Genomic DNA, 24,134 nt, shown 5'->3' with positions numbered 1-24,134 from the left:
TACACTCCAATTCATACTCCACTCCTCCATTCTGTGAACCTTGGGATGGCTATGTCCACTCCACCTCTGTATCAAGAGGTGGCTTAGATTCCACTTGGATGATGGATGCAATTCTCCTGTTTGCAGTTGTAGGCACTCTTGACTCCCTGGTGTGGTGGTTGACCTTCTTCACCTCCCTGTTAGCTGGCTGGGGTAAGTCCAATAAACCAGAGGATAGGAGTTGCAAGTCTGTTGAGGCTTGGTTCTAGATGTCATTGATGATAAGAAATGCTAACCTTTTACTGAAATATTAATTTTTCTCTATGTAACTGCATTTCAGCAAACTGTACTACTCCTTCTTGGGTTTTAACTATAAATCAGGACTTCACTAATAACTAAACAGTTTTGAATGTTTTGTAGGAAATAAAATTTGCCCTTGAGGCAAATAAATGTCTGTTAACTCATTTTTTAAAACTCATTTTTATTTCTAATGAGTTGGGGAAGTTGGTTAGGTACAGAGCTTTGTTTAGGTTTTGTTTGTTTTGATTGTTCTTTGAACTTAGCAGGTTTTGCCCTAAATATATGTGCCCAGAGTAACTTTAAGTAGATACTTACTCATGCCCCTTCGTAAGATTTGGTCATGTTTTAGGTATTCATGGGAGACAAGGAGCAATTTGAAAGTACAAATAGTTTCACATCATAAAACATTTTTCATGAAGGACAGTTGTAGGTATATTGTAGCATCTCATTATGTCAGATTTCAGTATCTCAGAATGTCGTCATCTAGTATTTCAGAATGTCAGAAAGTTTTTCACAGATAGTATAGGTTAACAGGGTAATCAAAATCCCCAGGGGCATTTGAAAAATAGTAAGTAAATGAACACAGTACAGAATTCAAAAGTTTCAGAATGAACATTTAAAATATACATTGCTAATGTCCCTTAATCCACCAGCTCCCTCTTTAGTAGCAGCTGCTGTTGCCAGTTTTTGGGATAGTCTTTCAGAGAGATCCCGTGTATTTACAAACATATTTCATATATGGGCTTCTCTTTTTTCTTTCATGAAAATAGAAGCACCATTCTTTATCCATCATTTTCTGCCTTGCTTTTTTTTTCAACCAAACAATATATCCTGTAGTGTTTTTTTCAAACTGTAGCATGTCCCATTGATGGGTTCTAGCATCAATACTGAGTTAGAAGCAGAATCCTTTAAATACAATGGACTAGAATAGAACTGAACTGAATAGGACCATGCGTTTCAAGTAAAAGGGTAAATATTGTTTCATTAAATTTTAGTTCTAAATAAATGGGTGTACTAAGTGACAATGTATTTTTTTTAAAATTGTGGTACCTGGTCAAAAGTGTTCAAAAACAGTATGGACTGATGGTTCCTATCACCCATGTAGCATTTCCTCCTTTGTTTTTAATTGCTGCCTAATATTCCATTGTATAGAGAACCATACTTATTTATCTGTATCCCTACCAGTAGGCATTTAAGCTGTTTCCAGTCTCTTGCTAATGAAAACAATGCTTCAATGAATAACCTTATAAATATGTAATTTCATACATAAAAAGAGTATCTGTTGAATAAATTCGTAGAAGTAAAATTGCTAGGTCAAAGGGTATGTACTTTTGATAAATATTTCCAAATGGTCATTCTCCCACCATTAGATAAGAGGGCTCTTTTTTCCACTCCCAGCTAATACAGTGCTGTTTCAAACCTTTTGCTATCTGATAGCCTGATAGTTGAATAGTATCTTGTGGTTTTTGTCTTTTGTTTTAGATTTATTTATTTCTCCCCACCCGTCATTGTTTGCACTTGCTGTGTCTGTTTGTTGTGTGCTGGTCTTCTTTTTTTTTTTTTTTTTTTAGGAGGCACTGGAACCCAACCAAGGACCTCCCATGTGGAAGGGAGATGCCTAATCTCTTGAGCCACCTCTGTTCCCTATCTTGTGGTTTTAATATGCATTTCCTTTGATATGAATAATGTAGATTATCTTTTCATATATTTTAGAACCATCCATATTCCCTTCTGTCCATATCCTTTTTACTTTCTCTTTGGATATTTACCTTTTTCTTATTGATTTGTAGCAGTACTTTATGTATTAAGAAAATAAGCTCTTCTATGATAAGTAGCCATTCTGCTATATGAATTGCAGTTTTTCTCAACTTGCTATTTATCACTTGACTTTTTTTCCCAACATGTTAAAAGAAAATATTATGAATTTTTTTAATGTATTCAAATATACATCTTGTCTTTATGGCCTGTGAATTTTGACATAGTTTAGATAGCTTTCCTTCAGAGATATTTAAAATGTTTTGAGAGCTATTCCTTTGGTGTTCATGAAGAAGTTGATCCTCTTAAAATGTAATGCTAATTATAAATCCTTCTTATATATGCTAAATAAATTTCAGAGTAGAAGAACAATGGAATATTACAGAGTCCAGTTTGAATTCCAGTTTATGCACTTACTAAAATGACTTGAGCCACATTACTTACTTTCTCTGAGCCTCCGTTTCCTCATTAAGGTTTTGTCGGGTTCTACGAACAATGCTTCCTGGAATATGGTCAATTCTCAATGTTAGTTCCTCCCTCTCCTGCTTCCCTGAAGTCCTCCACCAGAAAGTAATTTGTTAAATTGACTTGAGTTATGACATTTTCTCAGAGTAGTAAAATAGGATTACTTTTCAAAAGTATTCTATAATTTAAATTGTAGACAATTCCTGCTCTTTCTCAAGCTGACCTGAACTAGTAGCCATCACTATATACTGATTTGAACTATCAATATACTATAAGCCTTGTGTCTGTAATAAGTGTTTGTGAATATAGTTTAGTCTGAATTTCTAGACAGTAAGTTACTTTCTTTAAAGAATGCCTAAGCTCTATATCAAGAAACCTTATTGAAAATCCTTCAATACAAAAACAATCATTTAATGGAGTCAATTAATGTGCTCTAATTTGTTCTGTTTTGTATATCTAAATTTCTTATATATTACATTTCCAGAAAGCAGGCTACATTTATACAGAGAATAATGCATTTTTAAATAGTCAAATTGTATCTTTAAAAAAAAATAGAGTACAATGATTTTATACTTCACTTTCATGATTCTGTTGACTATAGTTCCATTTATTTTTCTTGGCTAATTCATGATAGGCCTCCCACCTTAAAATTTAGGCCATAAGGAGTTCACAATTTTAGATACACCTCCTCTTTGCATTGTCATTGCTTGTGGGGAGATTCAGTAAGACTTGAGTGCCTTTGCTCTGTTAGGCAATTTAGAATATCCCAGACCTTGCTCTGGACTTCAGGACTTTTGAAGCCTGAAGCAGATGTGTGTGGAAGAAAAACATCTGGTGAAGAGAACTCACTCTTCATTGCATGATGCTGTCTTCCTGCACTCTTCAGTAGAGTGTCTGTTGAGCAGGTTGGCAGGTTTGATAATTAATTAATGATGAAGAAAATGAACCATGCATCTGAGGAACTCAGTTTTGCCCCTTACTGCTTCTTTCTTCCCCACATGTCTGGCAAAGCCTTCAGAGTCTAGATCCCTTATCCCACAGTTGTGTCTCAACTCAAACACTTGTCTTCAGATGTAATTAGCTCTGAGATAGAAAGAGATGGATGGCCTGGGATATAGTGGGCTTGGTATGGTATTGAGCAATGCGCTTGGGTTGTCAGGGACTTGAAATTTTTGTTGGAGAAGCACAGAGTCGTTTGAAAAAAGCCTTTTGAGAAACTCAGAATTTTTAAAGTATGTACTTGAAGGTGACAAAGTTTTGGGTCCTGGTATGTTTACAAATTTTTCTTTTTGTAGCTTTTTATTTAGATACAATTTCAAGCTTACAAAAAATTTACAAACAATACAAGAGACTTCATGGATTCACCCACTGTTTTGATTCCCCCCATTTGCTTTTCTATCCATCCTCCATCCCTTCCTCCCTTTCTTCTCTTCCTTGTCCCTTCCCCCACTCCTTTTCCGTCTCCTTCTCTTTCCCTTTTTCTCTTTATATATATATATAATATGATTTTCCCCCTGAAATATTTCAGAGGACAATGGAGAGATTAGGTTCCTTTATTCCTAAATATTTCAATGTCTTTCTTAAGAAGAAGGATATTCTTTTAAATAAACACAATGCAATTATCAAAATCATAAAACTTAACATTGATACAACACTATTATCTAATCCATATTCCTTTTTTCAAACTCCACCAATTGTCTCAGTAATGTCCCTTATATTAATAGCATCTCCCCTTCACTCCCTCCTCCCCAATCCAGGATTCAATTCTGACTCCTACTTTGCATATAGTTTTCATGCTCCTGTGTCTCCTTTAACTGGGAATAGTTTTTCAGCTTTGTGTTTCTTAACCATGGCATTTTTGAAAAGTTCAACCCAGGTATTTAGTAGAGTGTTTCTTTTGTTAGATTTGTTTGGTATTTCCTCGATCAGCTTGGGTTATGCCTTTTTTTTAACAAATCAATTTTATTGATACAGATCAATAAAGCATAAATCCATCCAAAGTGTACAATCACTGGTGTTCAGTGTAATCACATATTTGTGCACTCATCACTTCAGTCATTCTTAGAGTACTTTCATTAATCCAGTAATAAAAAACAAACAACCAAAACTCATCACTTTTCGATCTCTCTGTGCTTCTCCTGTTGTACATAGCTGCTATTCTTTTCCTTCTCTCTAGTATATTTGTATTTATATTTTGTAAAAACAGTCTTACAAATGCAATATCACCCATATTCATGTTACATGAGGTCTTACTATATTATACAGCCCATGTTACAGTTTTTAGTTTTTCTTCTAGTAGTATACATGACCTTAGACTTTCATTTTCAACCACTGTTACACCCATACAATAGCACTGCTTAAACCCTTTCTATTCATTTCCAAAGATTTACGAACAACCGTTTTACCAATTCTGCACAGATGGACCCTCAGCTTTCCATTCTTTACACTCCCTCTATTTTCTGATGACCTATATTATAATTATTAACTCCATGAGTTTACACAATATGTTTAATTGATAATACCGCAATTCTACTTGGGTTATGCCTTTTTGTCAGTAACCCGCCAGGAGTGATGTTGTGTCTCAGGGCATCTTATCATAGGAAGTACGCGGTGTTAATTTGTCCCTTAACTTATGATGTTGGCTGTGATCTTTTGGTCTGTCAGATTTCTCCACAGTGCACTTGTACTTGTCCCCTCTAAATTTAGTAAGAACTTTGTGGAGGGAGACTTTGAGACTATGCAGATAGCCTTGTTCCTATTCAAATTTTCACTCACTAAGTTTGGCAATCATTGATGATTTTCTAACTCCATCATTTCTTCTATATTTAATACTAGATATTCTGTTACAAGGAAGAGCTTTCTTTCCTCCCTTATTATTTATTCATTTATTTGTTTACATCAGTATGGACTCAATAGTTCTTATTTCATTCTTGGTTATAATTCATTATTATCTTTGTTTATTTTGATACTCAGATTGACATGGTTATGACCAGTGGCAACCCCTTCGAGAGTGACCCCTGGGTCCTTTTGATAAGTCTCCATCATTCTTTGAATACTTCCTTACTTCCTGGCACAGCAAGATGTTCTAGACTCATTTTGTATTCTCCAGCCCTGGAATCAGCATTTCTCTCAGGAACCCTGGTTCTTTTTTCTGGAGAATGGCTTTAAAAGCCTATACGTGGTGTGTGTGTGTATGTGTGTGTGTGTGTGTGTGCACGCGTGTTTCTGCTTGTGTGTTTTAGAGGAAACTGCTCTATGGAATATTACATTTACTAAATCATTATATACTGTGTGAGTGTGTATATGTGTGTGTTTTTAATGTTACAAGTTTCAAACAGAAGAGCATTTATTTTACATGTAATAATCATGTTTTGACAAGAAAAATACATTTTTCATTTCACAGTAAATGACATTACACAGTTTTGAGTACTAAATCATCTTGACATTTATGAAGGAGCAAATGGAAAGTAGGGAACTGAGTGTTAAATATAAAACTATCTTTAACTCTTCTATTAAAAAGCAAAGATTTATTTTCCGTATGTGATCTGAATGTGCCTGTTTGTATTCCCTTCCATGGCAGTGGAATTTCTGTGGAGCCACACAACGGAGAGCATGTGTGTTGGATATATGTCAGCCCAGGATGGGAAAGCCAAGGTAAGTGGGAAAAATTGGGTCATAACCTGAAAACCTGGTTGCCATTGTATGAACCTCTATCCAGCTAAGTTGATACAAATGAATTCTTTCAGCCCCTCTTGGGCAGTAGCTCTAGGATCTTTATGAGAATCTGATTAAGAATAATTAAAGACCTGAAGAAAAACAGCAGATCTTTTTTGCTTTGGTTGGAAGACCAGAGGAGACTAGGAAAACCTTTACTATAAGCCCATTGGGAATAATTAGAAAAGAGGAAACAGAAGTGGGAGGAGAAAATGGGAGTGAAGCTGATGCTCTGAAAGGCTTGAGTGGTTTTGCAAGGAGTGTAGGCCGAGCTGAAGGGAACCTGGCCCTGGATGCAGTCTTTGAGGGCAGAAGTGGCTGATATGCCTGCAAGTAGGACCTGGCCCGTACTCAGTGTGTCCTGGCCTGCCCTAGCAGGGAGTCTTCACAGTCTGTCAAAGGCATGTGTCCCTGTGGGCCAGCCCTCAGCGCCTCAGGTCACACAGACATGCAGGGGTCAGCCTCCCTGCACTCATGATGTTGAGTCTGTGAGTAAGAAACATAATTTGTGGATTTTATTTGATCTTGGCCACATGTTTTTGTTCATAAAATTTTTAGTAACAGCTGTGGCCTATGATGTTTACTTGCAAAGCTGTGAAGGGCAGCCTCTTTTCTAAAGGACACAATTTATTTGGCACATTTGGAAATACCATATTAGTGAAGTAAGGAAACTTCTGATATAAACATTCTGATATAAATTGAATCATTAGCAAATAAAGCTTGCATGCATTACTTATTTGTCACATACCATCCATCCAGACTGACCCATGTATATTATCCAGCAAGGTAGTAGCTTTACAGACAGGGCTTTTGTGAGAACAGTGTGAAAGGGCATTTCTTCAGACTATTGGCTTATATTTGTGAAAATATTACTAAGAGCCCCCCTCTCACCCTCACCTGATGTAATATTCATATTGTATTAGCGAGCCTAGTTCATAAAAGATGCATAAAGATTGCTTTGTTTCATAGTATTTAGAGATGGGGATTATAATTGCTCGTTTTAAAGGTGTTTTAAGGTTTTAGAGCACAACTGTCTAACTTTGAAAGTTAAAAAGTATATATTTGCCCTTCTTTCTGTGGTGATGGAAATGTTTTATATTTGTGACTACTTGAAGTGTGACTAGTATGACTGAGGAACTGAGTTTATATTTACTTAATTTAAATTTAAGTGGCCAGATATGACTAGTGGCTATTGAACAGCACACATTAAAGAATGTGTAGGAAAATGGTTATTCAAGCAAGTATTTTCAGAATATTCTTTTTATCCTAGGGATAAAAAATGGTTCCCAAATATCAGGTGAGCTTGATATATACTTGCTGCTGAGTTTCTGGCCATTTAAAGTTTCTCTCACACCTTGCATTGGTGATTTTGAACTAAAATGGCTTTTTAGGGGAGCGGGTATAGCTCAGTGGTTGAGCACTGCTTCCCATGTACAAAGTCCCGGGTTCAATCCCCAGTACCTACTGAAAAATAAAAAAAAAAATTAAAAATAAATGCTTTTTAAGCAAAAGAAAGTATGTGCGATGGACCTCAGCACTGAAGCCGGCCTAGCTGGGATATGGTTGTGTCATTGAGTCCCTTGTGGGGCAATGTTCTCGTTATCTCTGCTGGTGGCCTGTGGAAGACACCTTACAATTTAATATGAAATATGGGTAGTAAAGAGAGTGGAGTGGTCTGCATTGAGCCCAGAGATGTTTGGCCTCTAGTTGCATTGTTTGACATCTGGTGGACTTGTTTTTTCATATTACTGGTAAATTCTCCAGCTGGTAGCCTTGATTGGGCCAACAGATACAGCTGCTCCTCTTGCCTCACTTGTAAATTATGTTCTTGACCTTCCTAGCAGAGAGAGTTAATCCCTCTCCCTTTCTTCATCCTTTGAGCCTCAGACTACAAATGCTTTCCAGAAAAAAAACAACACTAATGCTTTGGCTGCTAACTTCAATTGATCAAAAAAATCATCTCTTCTGCATAAAGGCTGGATTTTTATTGTGTTGCAGAGTAAGACCAAGATATAGATTAGAAGCTGGGTTCAAAAGAGAAAGGAAGGTTATAGCAAAGTTCGTATTCTTTTTAAAAGAATAAGCCCTTGGTGTGCCCCCACTCCCACCCCTGGTTTCCTGACTTCTACAAAAGAATTATTGAATTAACACATACCGTTCTGCATGATTACGGGTTTGTGAGACATGCTCTCATATAATGTTGAGAGTCATGGTAGCAAAATGAGTAAAGAGGCATCTTTGAAAACTTTTAAAAAGCAATTTAAAAAAAGCTTTTAACCAGACGTTTTCCTGGCTTTCCAAAAACTACCTTCTTTGTAATTGTCACCAAACTTAGAAACTAAAGCCACCTGGCCATTTCAACATTTCATATAAGCTAGCTGTAGTTTAATCCAAGTTAAGACCTTGAATTAAAGCTTGCCTCGAACTCATTCCACTTAGAAAAGGCTGGATAATAATCCATATCATTGTAACCAGGATCCACATGTAATTTGAATAAATAGGACTTGGTTCTTTTACAAGTTTCTTTCTTTTTCTAAAAAAAAAAGACATTATATTATTTAATTTAATTTCTAAATCCCTTCTGTAGAATAAGTTGTAGAACTTTCTCTTTATGGAACCAAAATTAGGACATTGATACCAGTTGGATTTAAATACCAGATTGCCCATATCCTATCTAGATAGTAGGCAGTGAATGAATAGTTTTTAATAAACATCCATTTTGCATAGACTGCTATACTAAAACTGATGTTAAAATTGGCATCGAACTTACTGAAATATAATAAGTGAAACCTAGGTTTCTTTTACTATGTAACAGTAGTGAAAATACTATTATAAAAATTTATCCTTGAGGGGAACAGGATATTTTATAGTCTTGAAGTATCTCCCCAGATTTCTTACTAATTGCAAGGGAAAAATAATAACTATATAATGGAGAAACCAGGAAACACAGGTTAACATCACCATTAAGAGACAGATGGCCTTCGTGTGCTCTGGATGTGATACCCTGAGAAGGACAACATCAACTTTATAGTATTCCATCTGGAAGCACATTACCTGAGTCTGATCATGAGGAAACATCAGATAATTCTAAAATGAGGTGCATTCTATGAGGAAAGAAAAAAACAAAGGTCTATATTCTTTAAAAATATGAATGTTATTAAAAAAACAAAAACTAGAAATGTTCCAGGTTAACTGAGACTAAAGCATTGTGATAACTGAGTGCAATACCTGATTCTAGACTGGATTCTATTTGGGAGGAGAAAATGCAATAAATACATTATTAGAGCAATTTGGATAGTCATAAGTGTTATATCATTGTTAAATTTACTAAAGCTGATAACTGTACTGTGGTTAGTAAGGTAATATCCTTATTCTTGGGAAATTCGCTCTCAAGTATCTAGGGGTAAAGAGCCATAATATATACAATATATTTTCAGTGGTTCAGTTGGCTAATACTCTGTGGCTCGATGACAGATAGATAGCAAATTCCAAAGCAAATGGAACAAAATGTTAACAATAGATGAATCTGGGTAAAGGTTTATGGTTGTTCCCTGAACTAGTCTGTAAGTTCCAAAGTATTTTCAAACAAAAAAAATTTCTAAAACAACAACAAACACCTTTGGATATTATGACTTTATACCAAATCTTTATGGAAAGAGTGGATACATTCCTCAAAACAATTGGGTTTTTGTTGTTGTTGTTGTTGTTTCATTTTGAATTCCTGACTGGCTTGACTGACAATACATCTCAAATATATTTTGCAAAATCTTTCTGTAGTAAATTTATTGTTTTCTAGCTAGAGCTTGGATCAAAAAGACATTAAGCTCTTTCATTGTCAAGGTGCTGTCAACTTAGGATGTCCTTTAGAGTATTATCCAGTTTTTTGTTTTTATTTTATCATTTACACAACCAATATTTATTTGTGAAGTTCCTCTGTCCTTTTGTGTTGCACTGTGACATACTCTGAGCATATGGTGGTAAAACAAGATAGATGCTACCCATGCCATGATGGAGCCTGTAACGTAGGGAAAACACAGGGTATTGCATGGTCGTAACTCAGTGATGTTTGCGCGTTGTTCTTAATATTCTTCCTCTTCAACCTGTATCTTACAGATAGAAACTCTCATGAGCTCAAGACAGGTTTCTATTCTTGGCATATTTGATTAGTTATATGGGCTTTGCAGTTGAAATGAGTAAGTATTGGAATGAATATAGTACCAGGAATTTAGAGCCTGGGTTTCCCCCCTACTCCTTGTTTGTGGTGAGACTTGGTCCCATCAATCTGCCTCTCAGGAATCAGAGAGCTCACCTGTAAAATGAGAATAAGAAAATCTTATTCTGCCATAAACCTTTCTTAGGATGAGGTATTTGTATGGCAGCTTGAGTTATGTAATCCAGAAAAATATGTTCTTCATCTTAATCCCATTTCTCTCTGTGTGAACCTGTTGTAAATAGGATCTTTTGAAGATGTTATTTTTAGTTAAGGTGTGGCCAGCTGAATCAGAATGGGTCTTAATCTATTATTGCTGGAGACCTTATAAAGAGAAAGCTATGGAGAGTAGCTAAAAAGTGGAAAGTCAACCCAGAAGAGGAAGGAAAGGACATTGCCATGTGATAGGAAAGCCAAGGAACCCAAGGATTGCCACCAGCTAGAACACTGCCAACCCAGGGAAGAAGCAAGCCTTCTAACCTCTAAACTGTTAGCCAATGAATTCCTGTTTTTAAGCCAATCTATTGTGTGGTATTAGTCATAGCAGTGAGGAAACCAAGACAGCATGATAGGAACATGGAAGCAAAACTGTATCTATCTGAATTCAGATTATTGGACCCCATTAAGTCCTTGATATTGCTTCCAAGCTGCACAATTCTAGATTAGAATTCCAAACTATATAAGCAGATACATTATTTTATAATTTTCAGCAAGATTTTTGTAATCACAATGTAGTAGCTACCATTTTTTGTTTTCAATAAATATCTATTAGGTTTAATGCAGATGAAATTCCTGAGAGCTTTTTGCTAGACTTAATTTACCTCTCTAATAAAGACATCAGAGGAAGACTTAAATATAAAACTTGAGGTATACAAGAGTGAGTTATCAAAAAAAAAAAGTGAAAAAGAGACTTGTATTTCTAGTTAGGCTAAAGAAAATCACAAGAGATTATTACTTCTATACCAACAATAAGAATAATCTGGATAAACTTTTAAAATCATAGGTTGTAAAAAAAAATCAACCAAAGAGCTGAATATGCAAAGAAAAACCTAAGTGACTTAAATTCTGAAAAGGGAGATGTCCTTCCTAGAGGGAAAAAGGCTCTGACGGCATTATTCACAGGTGAAGCAGCAAAAGGAGGTATGAAACTGACATAGATGGGCTTACAGAGAAAAAAGTCAAACTTTTAATGAACTCTTCATTGCCACATACGTGCTCCTGTGACAGACTAAAATCATAAGAAGCCCCAGTCACAGGGTTAATCTTGCACTCACCACCAGTTCCTCCCTATGAAGGCTTCACCAAATTTCAGCACACCACACACTTGGAACAGGGCAAAGAACTGAGAACAAATCATCAAGATGCATGGGATTTTCACCAAGTGAATGGCAAGAGCCAGCCAAAGACCAAGGGCAGAGTAAGAAAGCTGAGAGATGTCTCCCTGTGGCATGTTAGCCTTTAATCAGTTGCAGCAGAAGGCAGGGTTAAAGCAGAATTGCTGGGACGAATCCCCCCAAGTTATACTGATCCTTCATCAAGGCCAAGGCAGGGGCTAGCACAGCAGGGTAGAGAAATCCCATGGCATAGATTGGTGAAGGAGGATATAAAGAGTAAAGAGAACACTTTAGCAACCTAGAAAGGTGGCAATCTAGGCTATAAAAGAAGAAAAATGGTCCATTGTTAGAATACTGGCAGCTGAACTTTCTAAGTAAGACATAAAGTAGTCTCCAGTGTCTCACCAGGGCTCAGATCCCAAACCGTTGCTTAAAGGAAAATCCTGATCCAGGTCTCAAAATTTTAATCAGTAGTAAAACTGAATCTAAACTTCGACAAGGCCCATAACCAGCTCAGCTACAGATTAAATTGACTCAGACTTCTATTTAAAAAAGGGGGGCATGCCATTTTCATGCATTGACTGTCATACAATAAAGAATTTTGAGTCCCTTGGAAACAAGACAAATATGATTCATACTTAAGAGAAAAAATAGCCAATATAAACTTACCCACATATGACCCAGGTGATGGAAATAACAGAAAAGGAAAATATAAAATAATTGTAACTATTTTTAATGTAAATGGTATAACTGAAAAATACAATATCAGACACAAAGAATTTATTTAATAGCATAGTAGAAAATATGACTACCTGAACTTAAAAACCAGTCAGTAGAAATTATTCACACTTAAGCATTAAAGGGAAAATGAATTGAAACTAAAGAGATTATCTGAAAACTATAGGACAGTGACAAATAGTGCAGTGAGAGTTATACAGTTGTAGGTTTCTTACCTTGTTTGTGAAGTCATTTAATAATATTTGAAAGTTGCCTTTTGTAAGTTAAGGATATTAGATCTCTAGAGTAACAACTTTGAATATAACAAAAGCTACAGCTAAAAAGTCAGCACAAGACATGAAAGAAAGTACTAAAAGATAGTCAACCAAAAAATAAGCAGGAAAAGAGGAACACAAAGAAAAGGGGAGGGGGAGCCACCAGCAGACTTACACAACCATATCAATAGTTAAATTGAATGTAAATGAACTAAACACTCATTTCAAAGGAGATTTTTAGACTGGGTAAAAACATAAGACCAAATATAAGTGGTTTATAGGAAATGTACATTAAATATATAGGCACAGACAAATCGATAGTAAAAGTTTAGAAAAGATATTTACCTTGCAAACATTAAGACAAAAGCTATTAAAATGATACAAAGTAGACTTTATGAGATAAGGAAAGGACATTTCCTAATATTAAGACAGTTGATTCATCAAGCAAATATAAAAACCTCAACTTATTTGCTTGTAGTAGCAGAGCTTTGAAGGAAATGAAGGAAAAATTAAGAGAACTAAAGGGAGGAATTGACAAATCTATAATCAATAAGTTGGAAGTTTTATTATCTCTCTGTCTCTCAGTAATAAATAGGAAGAATAAGAATGAGTAAGCGTATGGACAGCACTATGACCCAGTTTGACCTAAGTGATATTTTTAGAACACTATACCCAACAAATGCAGCATATGTATTATTTTCATGTTCACAAAGAGCATTCACCAAGATTGATTATATACTGGTTCGTAAAACAAGTCTGAGATTTCAAAAGATTGAAATCTTCCGGAATATATTCTGTAAACACAATGGAATTAAATTAGAAATTAATAACAGTAGGATATCGGCAAACATCCCCATATTTGGATGTAGACAATACTTCCAATTACTGATGGGCAAAGAGGAAATCTTAATTTCATTTATTTTGAAGTAATATTGCAAATTACTTCAACCTAAGTGAAAATGAAAATAACATATCAGCATTTTTAGTGTATAATTAAAACTTAGAAGGAAAATTATATCCTTAAATAATTATAGTAGAAAAGAAGATTTAAAATCAATGAATTAAGCTCTCATCTTAAAAAACTTTAAGAAGGAGAATAAATTCAGTCCAAACAAAGAGAAGAAAGGAAATGATCAAGATGAAAGTATATAGAAAAAAGGACAGAGAAAATAAACAAACAATAGAAAAAACAAAGCCAGAAGTTGGTTCTCTGAAAAGATTAATAAAATGGATATAACCTTAGGAAGACTGATGAGGAAAGAGAGAGAAAACAAGACAGGAGACTTCATGACCTTGAATTAGTATTTTCTTTCTTTCTTTTTTTTTTTTTGAAAAGTTTTTATTCAAGAATTGCATAATTCCAGATATCTTCCAAAATACAGTTTTCTAGATTGCTACAAAAGAAAGCAAATTCAATAGGAAATTTAAATCATTAAATATGTTTCACTTATATATACATACACAATGCCAAGCAATTAATATTTAGCCGTGGAGTGCATACCCATGTTTTTTGTTTTTCTGATTAAAGGCTCAATCCAGCACTTGGTATAGTCTATGTACAACAGGCAAAGTTCAGTGTCCATAAGACGTTGACAGTGGCTTCATTTTAAAGCTGTGGTAGTTTGTCTACAGGCGTGTCAAATTTGAAGTCTGTAGGAAATAGATCTGGAGCTCGAGGATAAATTAGTCTGTAGGACTGTATGACTGTCATATCAGCAACACCAGCAATATCTCCAGTTTCTTTTTGGGTCCTCTTTTCAGTGGAAGCCTGTGAGTCCATGTATATAGCTGCTGCTGCCACAGATATTGGGCTCCTTCCAGGAACCAAGTCTAATTCCACAGCTTTCCAGGCTGTATGTGTAGCTGCCATCTGTACTTGTTTGAGAAGACAAAGTTTGAACAGAACCTAGACATAAAGTTCCTAGTTGTAATCAAATCCACACTGGTTTCTAAAACTTTCAAAATCAGTTTAAAACACCAACCAATTTCTTTCTTAGAAGTTTGTAACACAGCATATAGTTCTTTAAATGTCCTAGGAACTCCTTCTTGTCTACAGGCAATGTAAAGACAAGCAGAAGCTATGGCATCATTAGCTCTTCCCTTCAGACTCTTCTGGTCATATACTTGCTTGAATAAATAATTAGTTCAGTCAATTATATTTTGAGGGAGGTTGATTTTGTCTGCCATAGTAGTAATTTCTTTGAATACATTCATCATTGCCCGATCAGAACTACTCATTGTTCTCCGATTTTGGTACTTAGAATTACCAAATTCATCAAAACTTGCAGCTCCTCTACCCTTGCCAATCATGGTAGACAAATCTCCGTCACTTAGAAGAGGATTCTGAGAATCTCCAACTCGAGGTGAATCTTTTGTAGCTTTGTCATTGCTGAAAGTTCTCCATTCAGATACCACATCAATAACCTGGTCACCTACAACCAGGCCACAATCAGGACAGATCATATCACCAGCTCTGTAGTCCTCCACTAAAATTGCATCAGGATGATTTGGACATGTAACTCTTGGAAGAGCATCAAAACATCTGGTAGATGCCATCTTCATGACCACTGTGGTTCCGGCAACAGCTACCACACAGCGACCAGGGAGATATTGTCTTAGTGTTTTCTTAGGACCTCAAAAGCACAAGCAACAAAAGAAACAGTATTAAAGCAGAACATCATCAGAACTAAAAACTTTATGCTTCAATGGATACCTCAAGAAAGTGAAAAAAAGACAATCTACAGAATGGGAGAAAATATTTACAAATCACACATTTGATGAGTCTAATATTCTGAACATATAAAGAACACTTAACAATTCAACAATAAGATAATCCAATTAAATATGGGCAAAAGATTTGAATAACATTTCTGCAAAGAAGACTTACAAGTGGTCAATAAGGTTATGAAAAGATACTCAATATCAGTAGTCATTAGGAAGATGCAAATTAAAACCACAAGGATGGCTATCATTTAAAAAGGGGGTGTGTGGAATAAGTGTTGAAAACAGTATGGAGAAATTGGAGCTCTCAGCATTGCTGGTGGGAATGTAAAATGATGCTGACACTTTGGGAAACAGTTTGGCAGTTCCTTAAAAATGTGAAAATAGAGTTACCATGTGACCAAGCAATTTCACTCTTTGATATATACCCCAGTAGAATTGAAAACATATGTCCACCCAAAAATTTGTACATGGACATTCATAACAGCATTTTTCATAATAGCAAAACATTGAAACAACCCCAAAGTCCATCAACTGATGAATAGATAAGCAAAATGCAGTATATCCATACAATCAAATATTATTCATCCATAAAAAAGTATGAAGTACAGATACATGCTACAACATGGATGAACTTTGAAAACCTTTTGCTAAGTGAAAGATACCTCAATAAAGCTGATAGAAAAAAGCAATTTAATTCACCACATTACCAAAATAAAGGAGAAAAACCATATATATGGTCATCTCAGTACCGTATATCGTCTCAACTTTCATTCATAGTAAAAACCTCAAAAGCAGAGGAAACTTCTTAAATTTGTAAAGGGCATCCACCCAAAACCCTACAGCTAACATCATATAAATTGGTAAAACACTGAGCACTATCTGCCTAACATTGAGAACATGGCAAGGAACAGATCCACTCTCATCATTTCTATTCAGTATTTTACTGAAGTTCTATCTAGTGCAGTGGAGCAAGTAAAAGAAATGAAAAGTAAAAGTTGGAATAGAGGAAGTAAAACTAATTTTATTCTCAGAGGACCTGGAATGAGTCTAACAAATCATGTGTAAGACAAATGACCAATAAACACATGAAAAGATGCTCAATAGCTATAGCCATTAGGGAAATGCAAATCAAATCCACAATGAGACTCCACTTCATATTCACTAGGATCACTATTATTTTTTAAAAAGATGATGATGAAGAAGAAAATAACAAACATGGTGAGGTTGTAGAAAAATTGGAACTCACATGCATTGCTGGTGGCATTGTAAAATGGTACAGTCCCTATGCAAAACAGTTTGATGGCTCTTCAAAAAGTTAAAAATAGAATTATCATATGACCCGATAATTCCAACCCTAGGCATATACTCAAAAGAATTGAAAGCAGGGATTCAAAAGAATATTTTTACACCAGTTTATAGTAGCACTATGCAGAATTACAAAAAGGTGGAAACAACCCAAGTGTCCCATGGTAAATCAATAGATAAACAAAATGTAGTATATCCATGGAATGAAAGAATATTCAGCCATTAAAAAAAAATGTTTTGATACATGCTACAACATGGATGAACCCTGAAAACATTATGCCCAGTGAAATAAACTAGACACAATAGGCCAAAGATTGTATAAGTCTACTTATATAAAATGTTCAGGTTAGGCAAATTCAGAGACAGAAAGTAGATTAGAGATTAGTAGAGGCTGGGAAAATATGTAATGGATAAAGAGATCTGTTTTGAGTGATGAAGTTCTAGTTATAGAAAAAAATTTTGGTACCACACATTGTGAATATAATTGACACAGAATTATATAAGTAAAAATAGTTAAAATGTCAAATTTTATGATTTAACATTAAGTCATATAAAATCTAATTTCAAAAGTCATGAAATGGAGAAGCAGATGTGGCTCAAGCAATTGAGCTCCTGCTTACCACATCAAAGGTCCATGGTTCGGTTCCCAGGGCCTCCTAAAGAAGACAGCAAGTTGATGCAACGGGCAGACTCAGCATGCTGACACAACAATATGACACAACAAGAGACACAAGAAGAAAAACATAATGAGAGACAAAACAAAGCAGGGAACAGAGGTGACTTAAGTGATTAGATGCCTCCCTCCCACACCAGAGGTCCCAGGTTCAATTCCCAGTGCATCCTAAAGAAACACAGATGATGAACAGACACAGAAAATGCAAACAATGAAGGGGTGGGGAGAAATAAGTCTTAAAAAAAAAAAAAGCTCATGAAATGATTTACTTAGCATCTGTGCATTTTATTGTATATAAACCTCTGATTTTTAAAAGTCTAAAATAAGGTATTAAACCATCTATAAAGAGGCAGTATAGTGTAACGATAAAGATAATGGACTTTGGAGTTAGCCAGTCTTGGATTTCAATCCTGGAGGCCTAGGTTTTATAACCTGGGACAGGTTACAATTCTGACCATTGGGTTTCCTTATCTTTAAAGTGGCAATGCTACTGACTTCATAGCATTCTGAAAATTAACTAAAGTGCATGTACTAGAGGCTACCTTAATTGTGATAGGTGGAGGTGGTACTGGGAGTTGGGGAGAGTCTCTCGGGACCATCACATTGCACAGCTCCATAGCTCCCAAGTACTCTAACTGTGCTCCCACAGATGCCAGTTATACTCTGTACAAGAGTAGAGTCTCCTGGAGTTTCACCCTCCTTTCCTAACTCCACATAAGTTGAAATGAAGAGAAATGAGGTTGAAATGAAGAGAATAAACTTTTTTTTCTTATAGTAGCATGATAAATATTGAAAACATTCATTTCATTACCTCTACACAATTACACAGTCATCTGTCACAGGTGTGAACTTAACATTGTAGTGTGACCTTCTTTCCCTAAGCAGCCAGCATTTTGGCAAATATGTGCCTTCCCTCACAGGTCAGATCTTTGGTCTATGGGAATAGTTATTACATGCTGACAAAACATAACCCTAACTTGTAAATATAAACCAAATGAAGGGAATTCAGAGATCCCAGAACACAGAAAAAAACCTGAAGCTATAAAAATAAACCTTCCAAACCTGCAATTTAGGCCAATAGGGTGGTAATGGAACCTTTTCAAAAAGCTGTCTGACTAGAGGTGACAGCATCACAACTTAGGTCTATTTTTGTGAAATGTAAGATGTGCTTGCAGCATTTCCTGACTAACTTTTTCTTTTATAAGTAAATAGGAGGGGGAAATGTTGCTTATTAGCTACTGTTAAGAGTTCTCTCATGTGACTCTGGAACACCCAGGCAGTTTCCTTGGATCCCACGGAGTACTAGACAGTGGAGTAGTAGGGGTGTATTGACTGCAGATTCCTTACAAGGGACTTCAGTTCCATGATAGTGATCAACAGTATTTCATCAGTTTATAGATTTTTTGAACTATCATTTGGATTTATCAAGAACTACCTAGGTACAACCAAAGTTTAGCTGCTTCTCATAATCTAGTCCCCATGGCACCCAACAACTGGAAGAGTCTGGTCCCTGGTTGGAAGCCATCTGCCTTGGGAGGGTAGGTTAGGTGCCACCAGCAAGCTGTATGCTCAGAAAAAAAAAAAAAGCCTAGACAGCTGAATTTGGCAAATGGACTTAAGGACCACAAGGGAAAGTGGCTAATCAGTGATTTTACTTGTCCTTTTAAGTTTGCCCAGGATTTCAAATGTAGAAAATTCCGTTTATTTTCCATGCCAGGATTGCCAGGAGGTCTATTTAGATAGCCCTTTAGACATATAAGAAAAGATGACAGAAGATTGAATATGTAAAAAACAAATTTTAAGAAAGGTTTCCTCAAGCTTAAGTTTATTTGTAAGAGTAGTTTGTAATTATATTTTTGCCTAATTAGTCTTATACCATCAATTTCTTCCAAATGCTTCATTCAGTACTGCTCCAAAGCAATAAAAAGAATAACCACAAAGAGGGAATTTACCATGTTGGCAAGAACATAAATCTTCTCAGAGGTATTAACCATATTTATTCACATAAATCTCTCATTTTAATCATGGTACAGGATTAGATCTTTGCAAAAATAAATGTTTGTTACTTGAACGAGTAGATTCTCCACCTTAGTTGAGATGAATTAACCTTTTTTGTTATAACAACATGAAAAATAATGAAAACATTAATTTCTCTACCTCTACATAGTTACATTGTCATCAGTCATGGATGTAAAATTAATATTATAGTGTCACCGTCTTACCTTCTAGTACCTAACATTTTTGGTAAATATGTGCTTTCCCATGCAAACATGTGCCTGCTGTTTGCCACAAGGTGCGTAACCGTGACATATAAATGAGACAAGTGTATTGGAGAATGATCTAGTAATGATTACATATGGTGTTTTGCTTTTGGTTGGATAGCAGTGGTCAAATGATGAAAGGAATCTTTTTTTTAAACTCAAAACAAAATAGGCTGTAAGCTTGGTCATGTCGTTCCTATTTAATGCTAACTTCCTAACTCAAAACAAGGTATTGGTTTCTATGATGCAAAATATTTAACGTCACCAGTTGACTTTATGTTTGCTGTAAGAACTCCAGTTTATTACATTTAGTAGGTGAGTGTTATGAGCTGCATCTACCACACAGGTGGTAAATGTGGAGATGCTAATGACCACATGAGGCTGAGCACATAGTTGGCATTCAATGGATACCACTGATTAGTGACAGCATTTTGAGGTTTGAGGTAGAGCCTTGGGTCCAAATGGTTTACTGGACACCCCATTTTGTCCCCGCTGCCTTCCTCCTTCCTCCCTTCCAGATTTGAGATCAAAAGCTGGATCTATCAACAGATCATCTTTTTTTTTTTTTTTAAATTGTTAATGAAACTTTTAAAATTAAAGTTAATAGATCATATAGAACATTGCATTAAAAAACATAAGCAGTTCCCATATAACCCACACCCCACTCACCACCCCCATCATTTTTGTAAATTGTGTTTTTTTGAAGATACGTACATCACAAAAAAGGTTACATTATAAAAAACATAAGAGGTTCCTGTATACCCCCCATCTCCCCATCCCACTCCTCCCACACCAGCAGCCTCCCCCATCATTGTGGCACACTCATCGCACTCAGTGAACAATAGTTTACTCTGTAGTTCACACTCTCCCCCAGTACATTCAGTGGGTTATGGCAGGATATATACTATCCAGCATCTGACCCTGCAATATCATTTAGGACAACTTCAAAGTCCCCAAAATGCCCCCTCATCACATCTCTTCTTCCCACTCCCTGCCCTCAGCAACTACTGTGGCCACTTTCTCCCCGTCAATGATAGACTTTCTTCTATTAGTAGTCACAAAAGTTTTATAATAGAATATCAGTAAGTCCACTCTAATCCATATTTTATTCCTCTATTCTATGGTCCCTGGCATGGTGATGTCCACTCCACCTCTATTTTTTTTTTAATTTTTACATAAATAAACATTTAGATAAAATTCTAAGTTCATATAAGTTTTACCAAAATTTTTTAAGTTGACTTAAAGGTACAGATTTTTGGTTTCTCCTATAAGAGCAGAAGATTTGGAACCCACTTCCAATGTGGCAGCAACTGGTTGGACCCAAGTAGTAGCCACCTCACTGCAGGCAGGACTGGGCGCTTTACTGGGACAGTCCTACAGGCCTGTTTAACTCACAGGCATTTGGGATTGACCTGTGTTGTAGATTTTGAACCCTAAGCCAAGTCTGTTTGCTACAAGGCATTTTCATTCCACTACCATTCATCCAAATAATATAGTTTCTGTCTTTTTAAAAGTCTACATCTTGGAGTGTCCATTCTATTTAATTCTAAATATTACAATTCTTTTATAGTGGTTACAGTGTATGGCTTTATTGTGCTGTTAGTAAAGCAATGGTGTAAATTGGTGAAAACATTTTAGTAGTAACTAATTGAAACATTTGGACACATTGAAGTAGTCTCTCTATTTACATTCCTTTCAAATATTTCAGGATGTGATAAGTGGGTACTAAGAATTTACTTTTATGCTCTTGAGCTGTTATCACTATACTACACATGCCTGGACTACACCATCTTCTGCAGTGCTGAAGGGGTAAAAATAAACTTTATTGAGCATGAGCGATGCATTAACACTTTGCTATTAGAAGATGCTCAGAGTACTTGGAAGCAATGATGCATATTTTTAGGACAAAAATGGCAGATCTTGACAAAACAAGCTCTTAGTAGGCAGTTAGTAATAGGCCCACTACCCCCTGAATAAAATATAGTTCCATCCAAATTCCTCCAGACTTCCAAAGCCACATGGTTAGACAGGAAGGTCTTATCCTTCAGTTGGTGCTTCTTAGGTATGACAAATTCCTGAATCTGGTAATATATGTTTCGTTCAGTAGATTATACTTCGGACAGTACAAAAAGTAAATACAGTTTATCAGATTTTTACCATCAAAGATGACACAAAGACATTTCTGATTAATCTCAGTTAACCAACATTAGAGCTAATCAAAGGTTTATTACAGTGTCTAATAATGTCTGGCTGGGAAGGAAGCCTTAATGCTCTGGGATTTTAGCTATTAAAAAAATCTCCATTACTTAGGAGGAGAATTTTGAGAAAACACAGCAGCTTACTTCTCTTTCTTTCTTCTTTTTAAGGATTTATTTTATTTATTTATTTCTCCCAATCCCCTTGTTTTTCACTTGCTGTATCTGTTCATCTTCCTTGTTTCTTCAGGAGGCACTGGGAGCCGGACCCAAGACCTCTGACGTGGGAGGGGATGCCTAATCGCTTGAGCCACCTCCTCTCCCTGCTTTTTTTTGTGTTTGTCTCCCTTTATGTTTTTCCTCCCCACATCTCTTGTTGCATCAGCTCGCCGTGCTGGCCCGTCACGTCAGTTTGCTGTCTTCTTTAGGAGGCATCAGGAACCTCTGCTCAATGCTTTGTTGTGTCTCTCATTATGTTTTTTCTTCTTGTGTCTCTTGTTGAGTCATCTTGCCATGCCTGCCCATTGTGCCAGCTCACTGTATATTCTTTAGGAAGTACCAGGATACAAAACAGCAGTGGGATCCGAACCAGCAACCTCCCAGTTGGTAGGCGGGAACCCAGTCACCTAAGCCACATCTACTTCCCTTTTATTTCTAATAATTATTTATTCTGCAAATATTTATTGAGTGTGTACTATATTCAGATGTGTGTTTTTTTCCTAGGATTGAGGACATAAATGTGAACAAAAAGACAAGAATTCCTATACTCATGGGATGACATGCTATTGGGAGAGGGAAAGAATACACAAGATAAATAAAGCATATACTGTCTTTGTGATAATTGCTAAAAGGAAATGTGAAACCAGGAAGAGAGTGAGAAAGTACGAGGGTTGTGATGTTAGGAAGGCTTCACTGAGGGGAAATTTGAGTAAAGTCTTAAAGATGTGTGGGAACAATCCAAAAATATTCCAGGGACGAGCACGTGCAAAACCCTGAAGTAGGAGTGCCTGGTGTACAGAAGGAACAGCGAGCAAGCCCTTCTTAACGGGTCAGAGTGAACGACTGAGGACCAGGTCCTGTGCGTTTTTTTTTTTTTTAAAGATTTATTTTATTTTTATTTATTTATTTCTCTGCTCTCCCCCCCCCCCCCCCCCCGGTTGTCTGTTCTCTGTATCTATTTGCTGTGTCTTCTTTGTCCGCTTCTTTTGTTATCGGCAGCACGGGAATCTGTGTCTTTTTTTGCTGCGTCATCTTGTTGTGTCAGCTCTCCGTGTGGGTGGCTCCATTCCTGGGCAGGCTGCACTTTGTTTCACCCTGGGCGGCTCTCCTTATGGGGCGCACTCTTTGTGTGTGGTGCTCCCCTACACGGGGGACACCCCTGCGTGGCAGGGAACTCCTTGCATCCATCAGCACTGCACATGGGCCAGCTCCACACGGGTCAAAGAAGCCTGGGGTTTGAACCGCTGACCTCCCATGTGGTAGACGGAGGCCCTAACCACTGGGCCAAGTCTGCCTCCATGGGTTCTTATTTATTGTCAGGATTTTGGCTTTTACTCTGAGATGGGAACCATTGGAGGGTAGTGAGCAGCAGAGGTAAGAAGGTAAGGAGGTGGATTTGAGAGGAAGTAAGAAAAGCTCAGATTTGGACATGTAAATTTTAACATCAAAAGGAGGTGTCTAGTAGGTAGTTGTACATGTGACTGGGTTTAAAAGAGAGGATTGAGCTGGAGGTATATATTTGGGGATCTCAGCATGTAAATGCTTGCTAAACTATAAGGGTGGATGAAATCACCAAGGGAATGAATACAGACAGGAGGAAACAAGTCTGAGTCATAAGGTACTCTCACGTCTATAGAAGTTCAGAGAGATGAGGAGGAACCAGCAGAGAAGACTGCAAAGTTGTGGCCATAGAGGTTGGAGGAGAACCATGTATGTGCCATGTCCTGGAAACGAAGGAAAGGCTGTGTTTCAAGGAGAAGAGGGGATCATCTTTATCAGATACTGTTGCTGGGTCCTGTGAAATGGATCTGAGGGTGGACCATTGGATTTAGCAATGTGGAGGTCATGCTTATATCAAGAAGAGTGCTTTTAATGGAGTGGTCAAGGCAAAAACCTAATTGTAAAGGGTTTAAAGAGAAAATAAAAAGAAAGAGATTGAGATAAAAAAGCATAGACAACTCTTCCCAGGAAACTTCACTTTAAATGGAGTCATAACTGGAGAAGAAAC

At 36.5% G+C, this 24,134-nt stretch overlaps 1 protein-coding gene and 1 pseudogene across 2 annotated transcripts in view; one reads left to right on the top strand and one right to left on the bottom strand.

Moving 5' to 3' along the window:
• Positions 1-24,134, top strand: part of TASP1 (taspase 1) — a 274,012-nt gene that overhangs the window by 228,912 nt on the left and 20,966 nt on the right. For both annotated transcript variants that reach the window (XR_011647284.1, XM_004475274.4), the window contains exon 13: positions 6,080-6,153. Coding sequence is in view for 1 of the 2 variants with exons in the window: in XM_004475274.4 (XP_004475331.1) it covers positions 6,080-6,153 (74 nt within the window). In the remaining variant the exon portion in view is untranslated. Of the gene's footprint in view, positions 1-6,079; positions 6,154-24,134 lie in introns of those variants that run through there.
• Positions 14,261-15,325, bottom strand: LOC101421666 (transcription initiation factor IIB pseudogene; annotated as a pseudogene).

The sequence above is a fragment of the Dasypus novemcinctus genome, chromosome 24 (genome assembly GCF_030445035.2).
Source record: "Dasypus novemcinctus isolate mDasNov1 chromosome 24, mDasNov1.1.hap2, whole genome shotgun sequence".
Lineage (NCBI taxonomy): Eukaryota > Metazoa > Chordata > Mammalia > Cingulata > Dasypodidae > Dasypus > Dasypus novemcinctus.
This window is presented reverse-complemented; position numbering and strand designations above follow the sequence as displayed.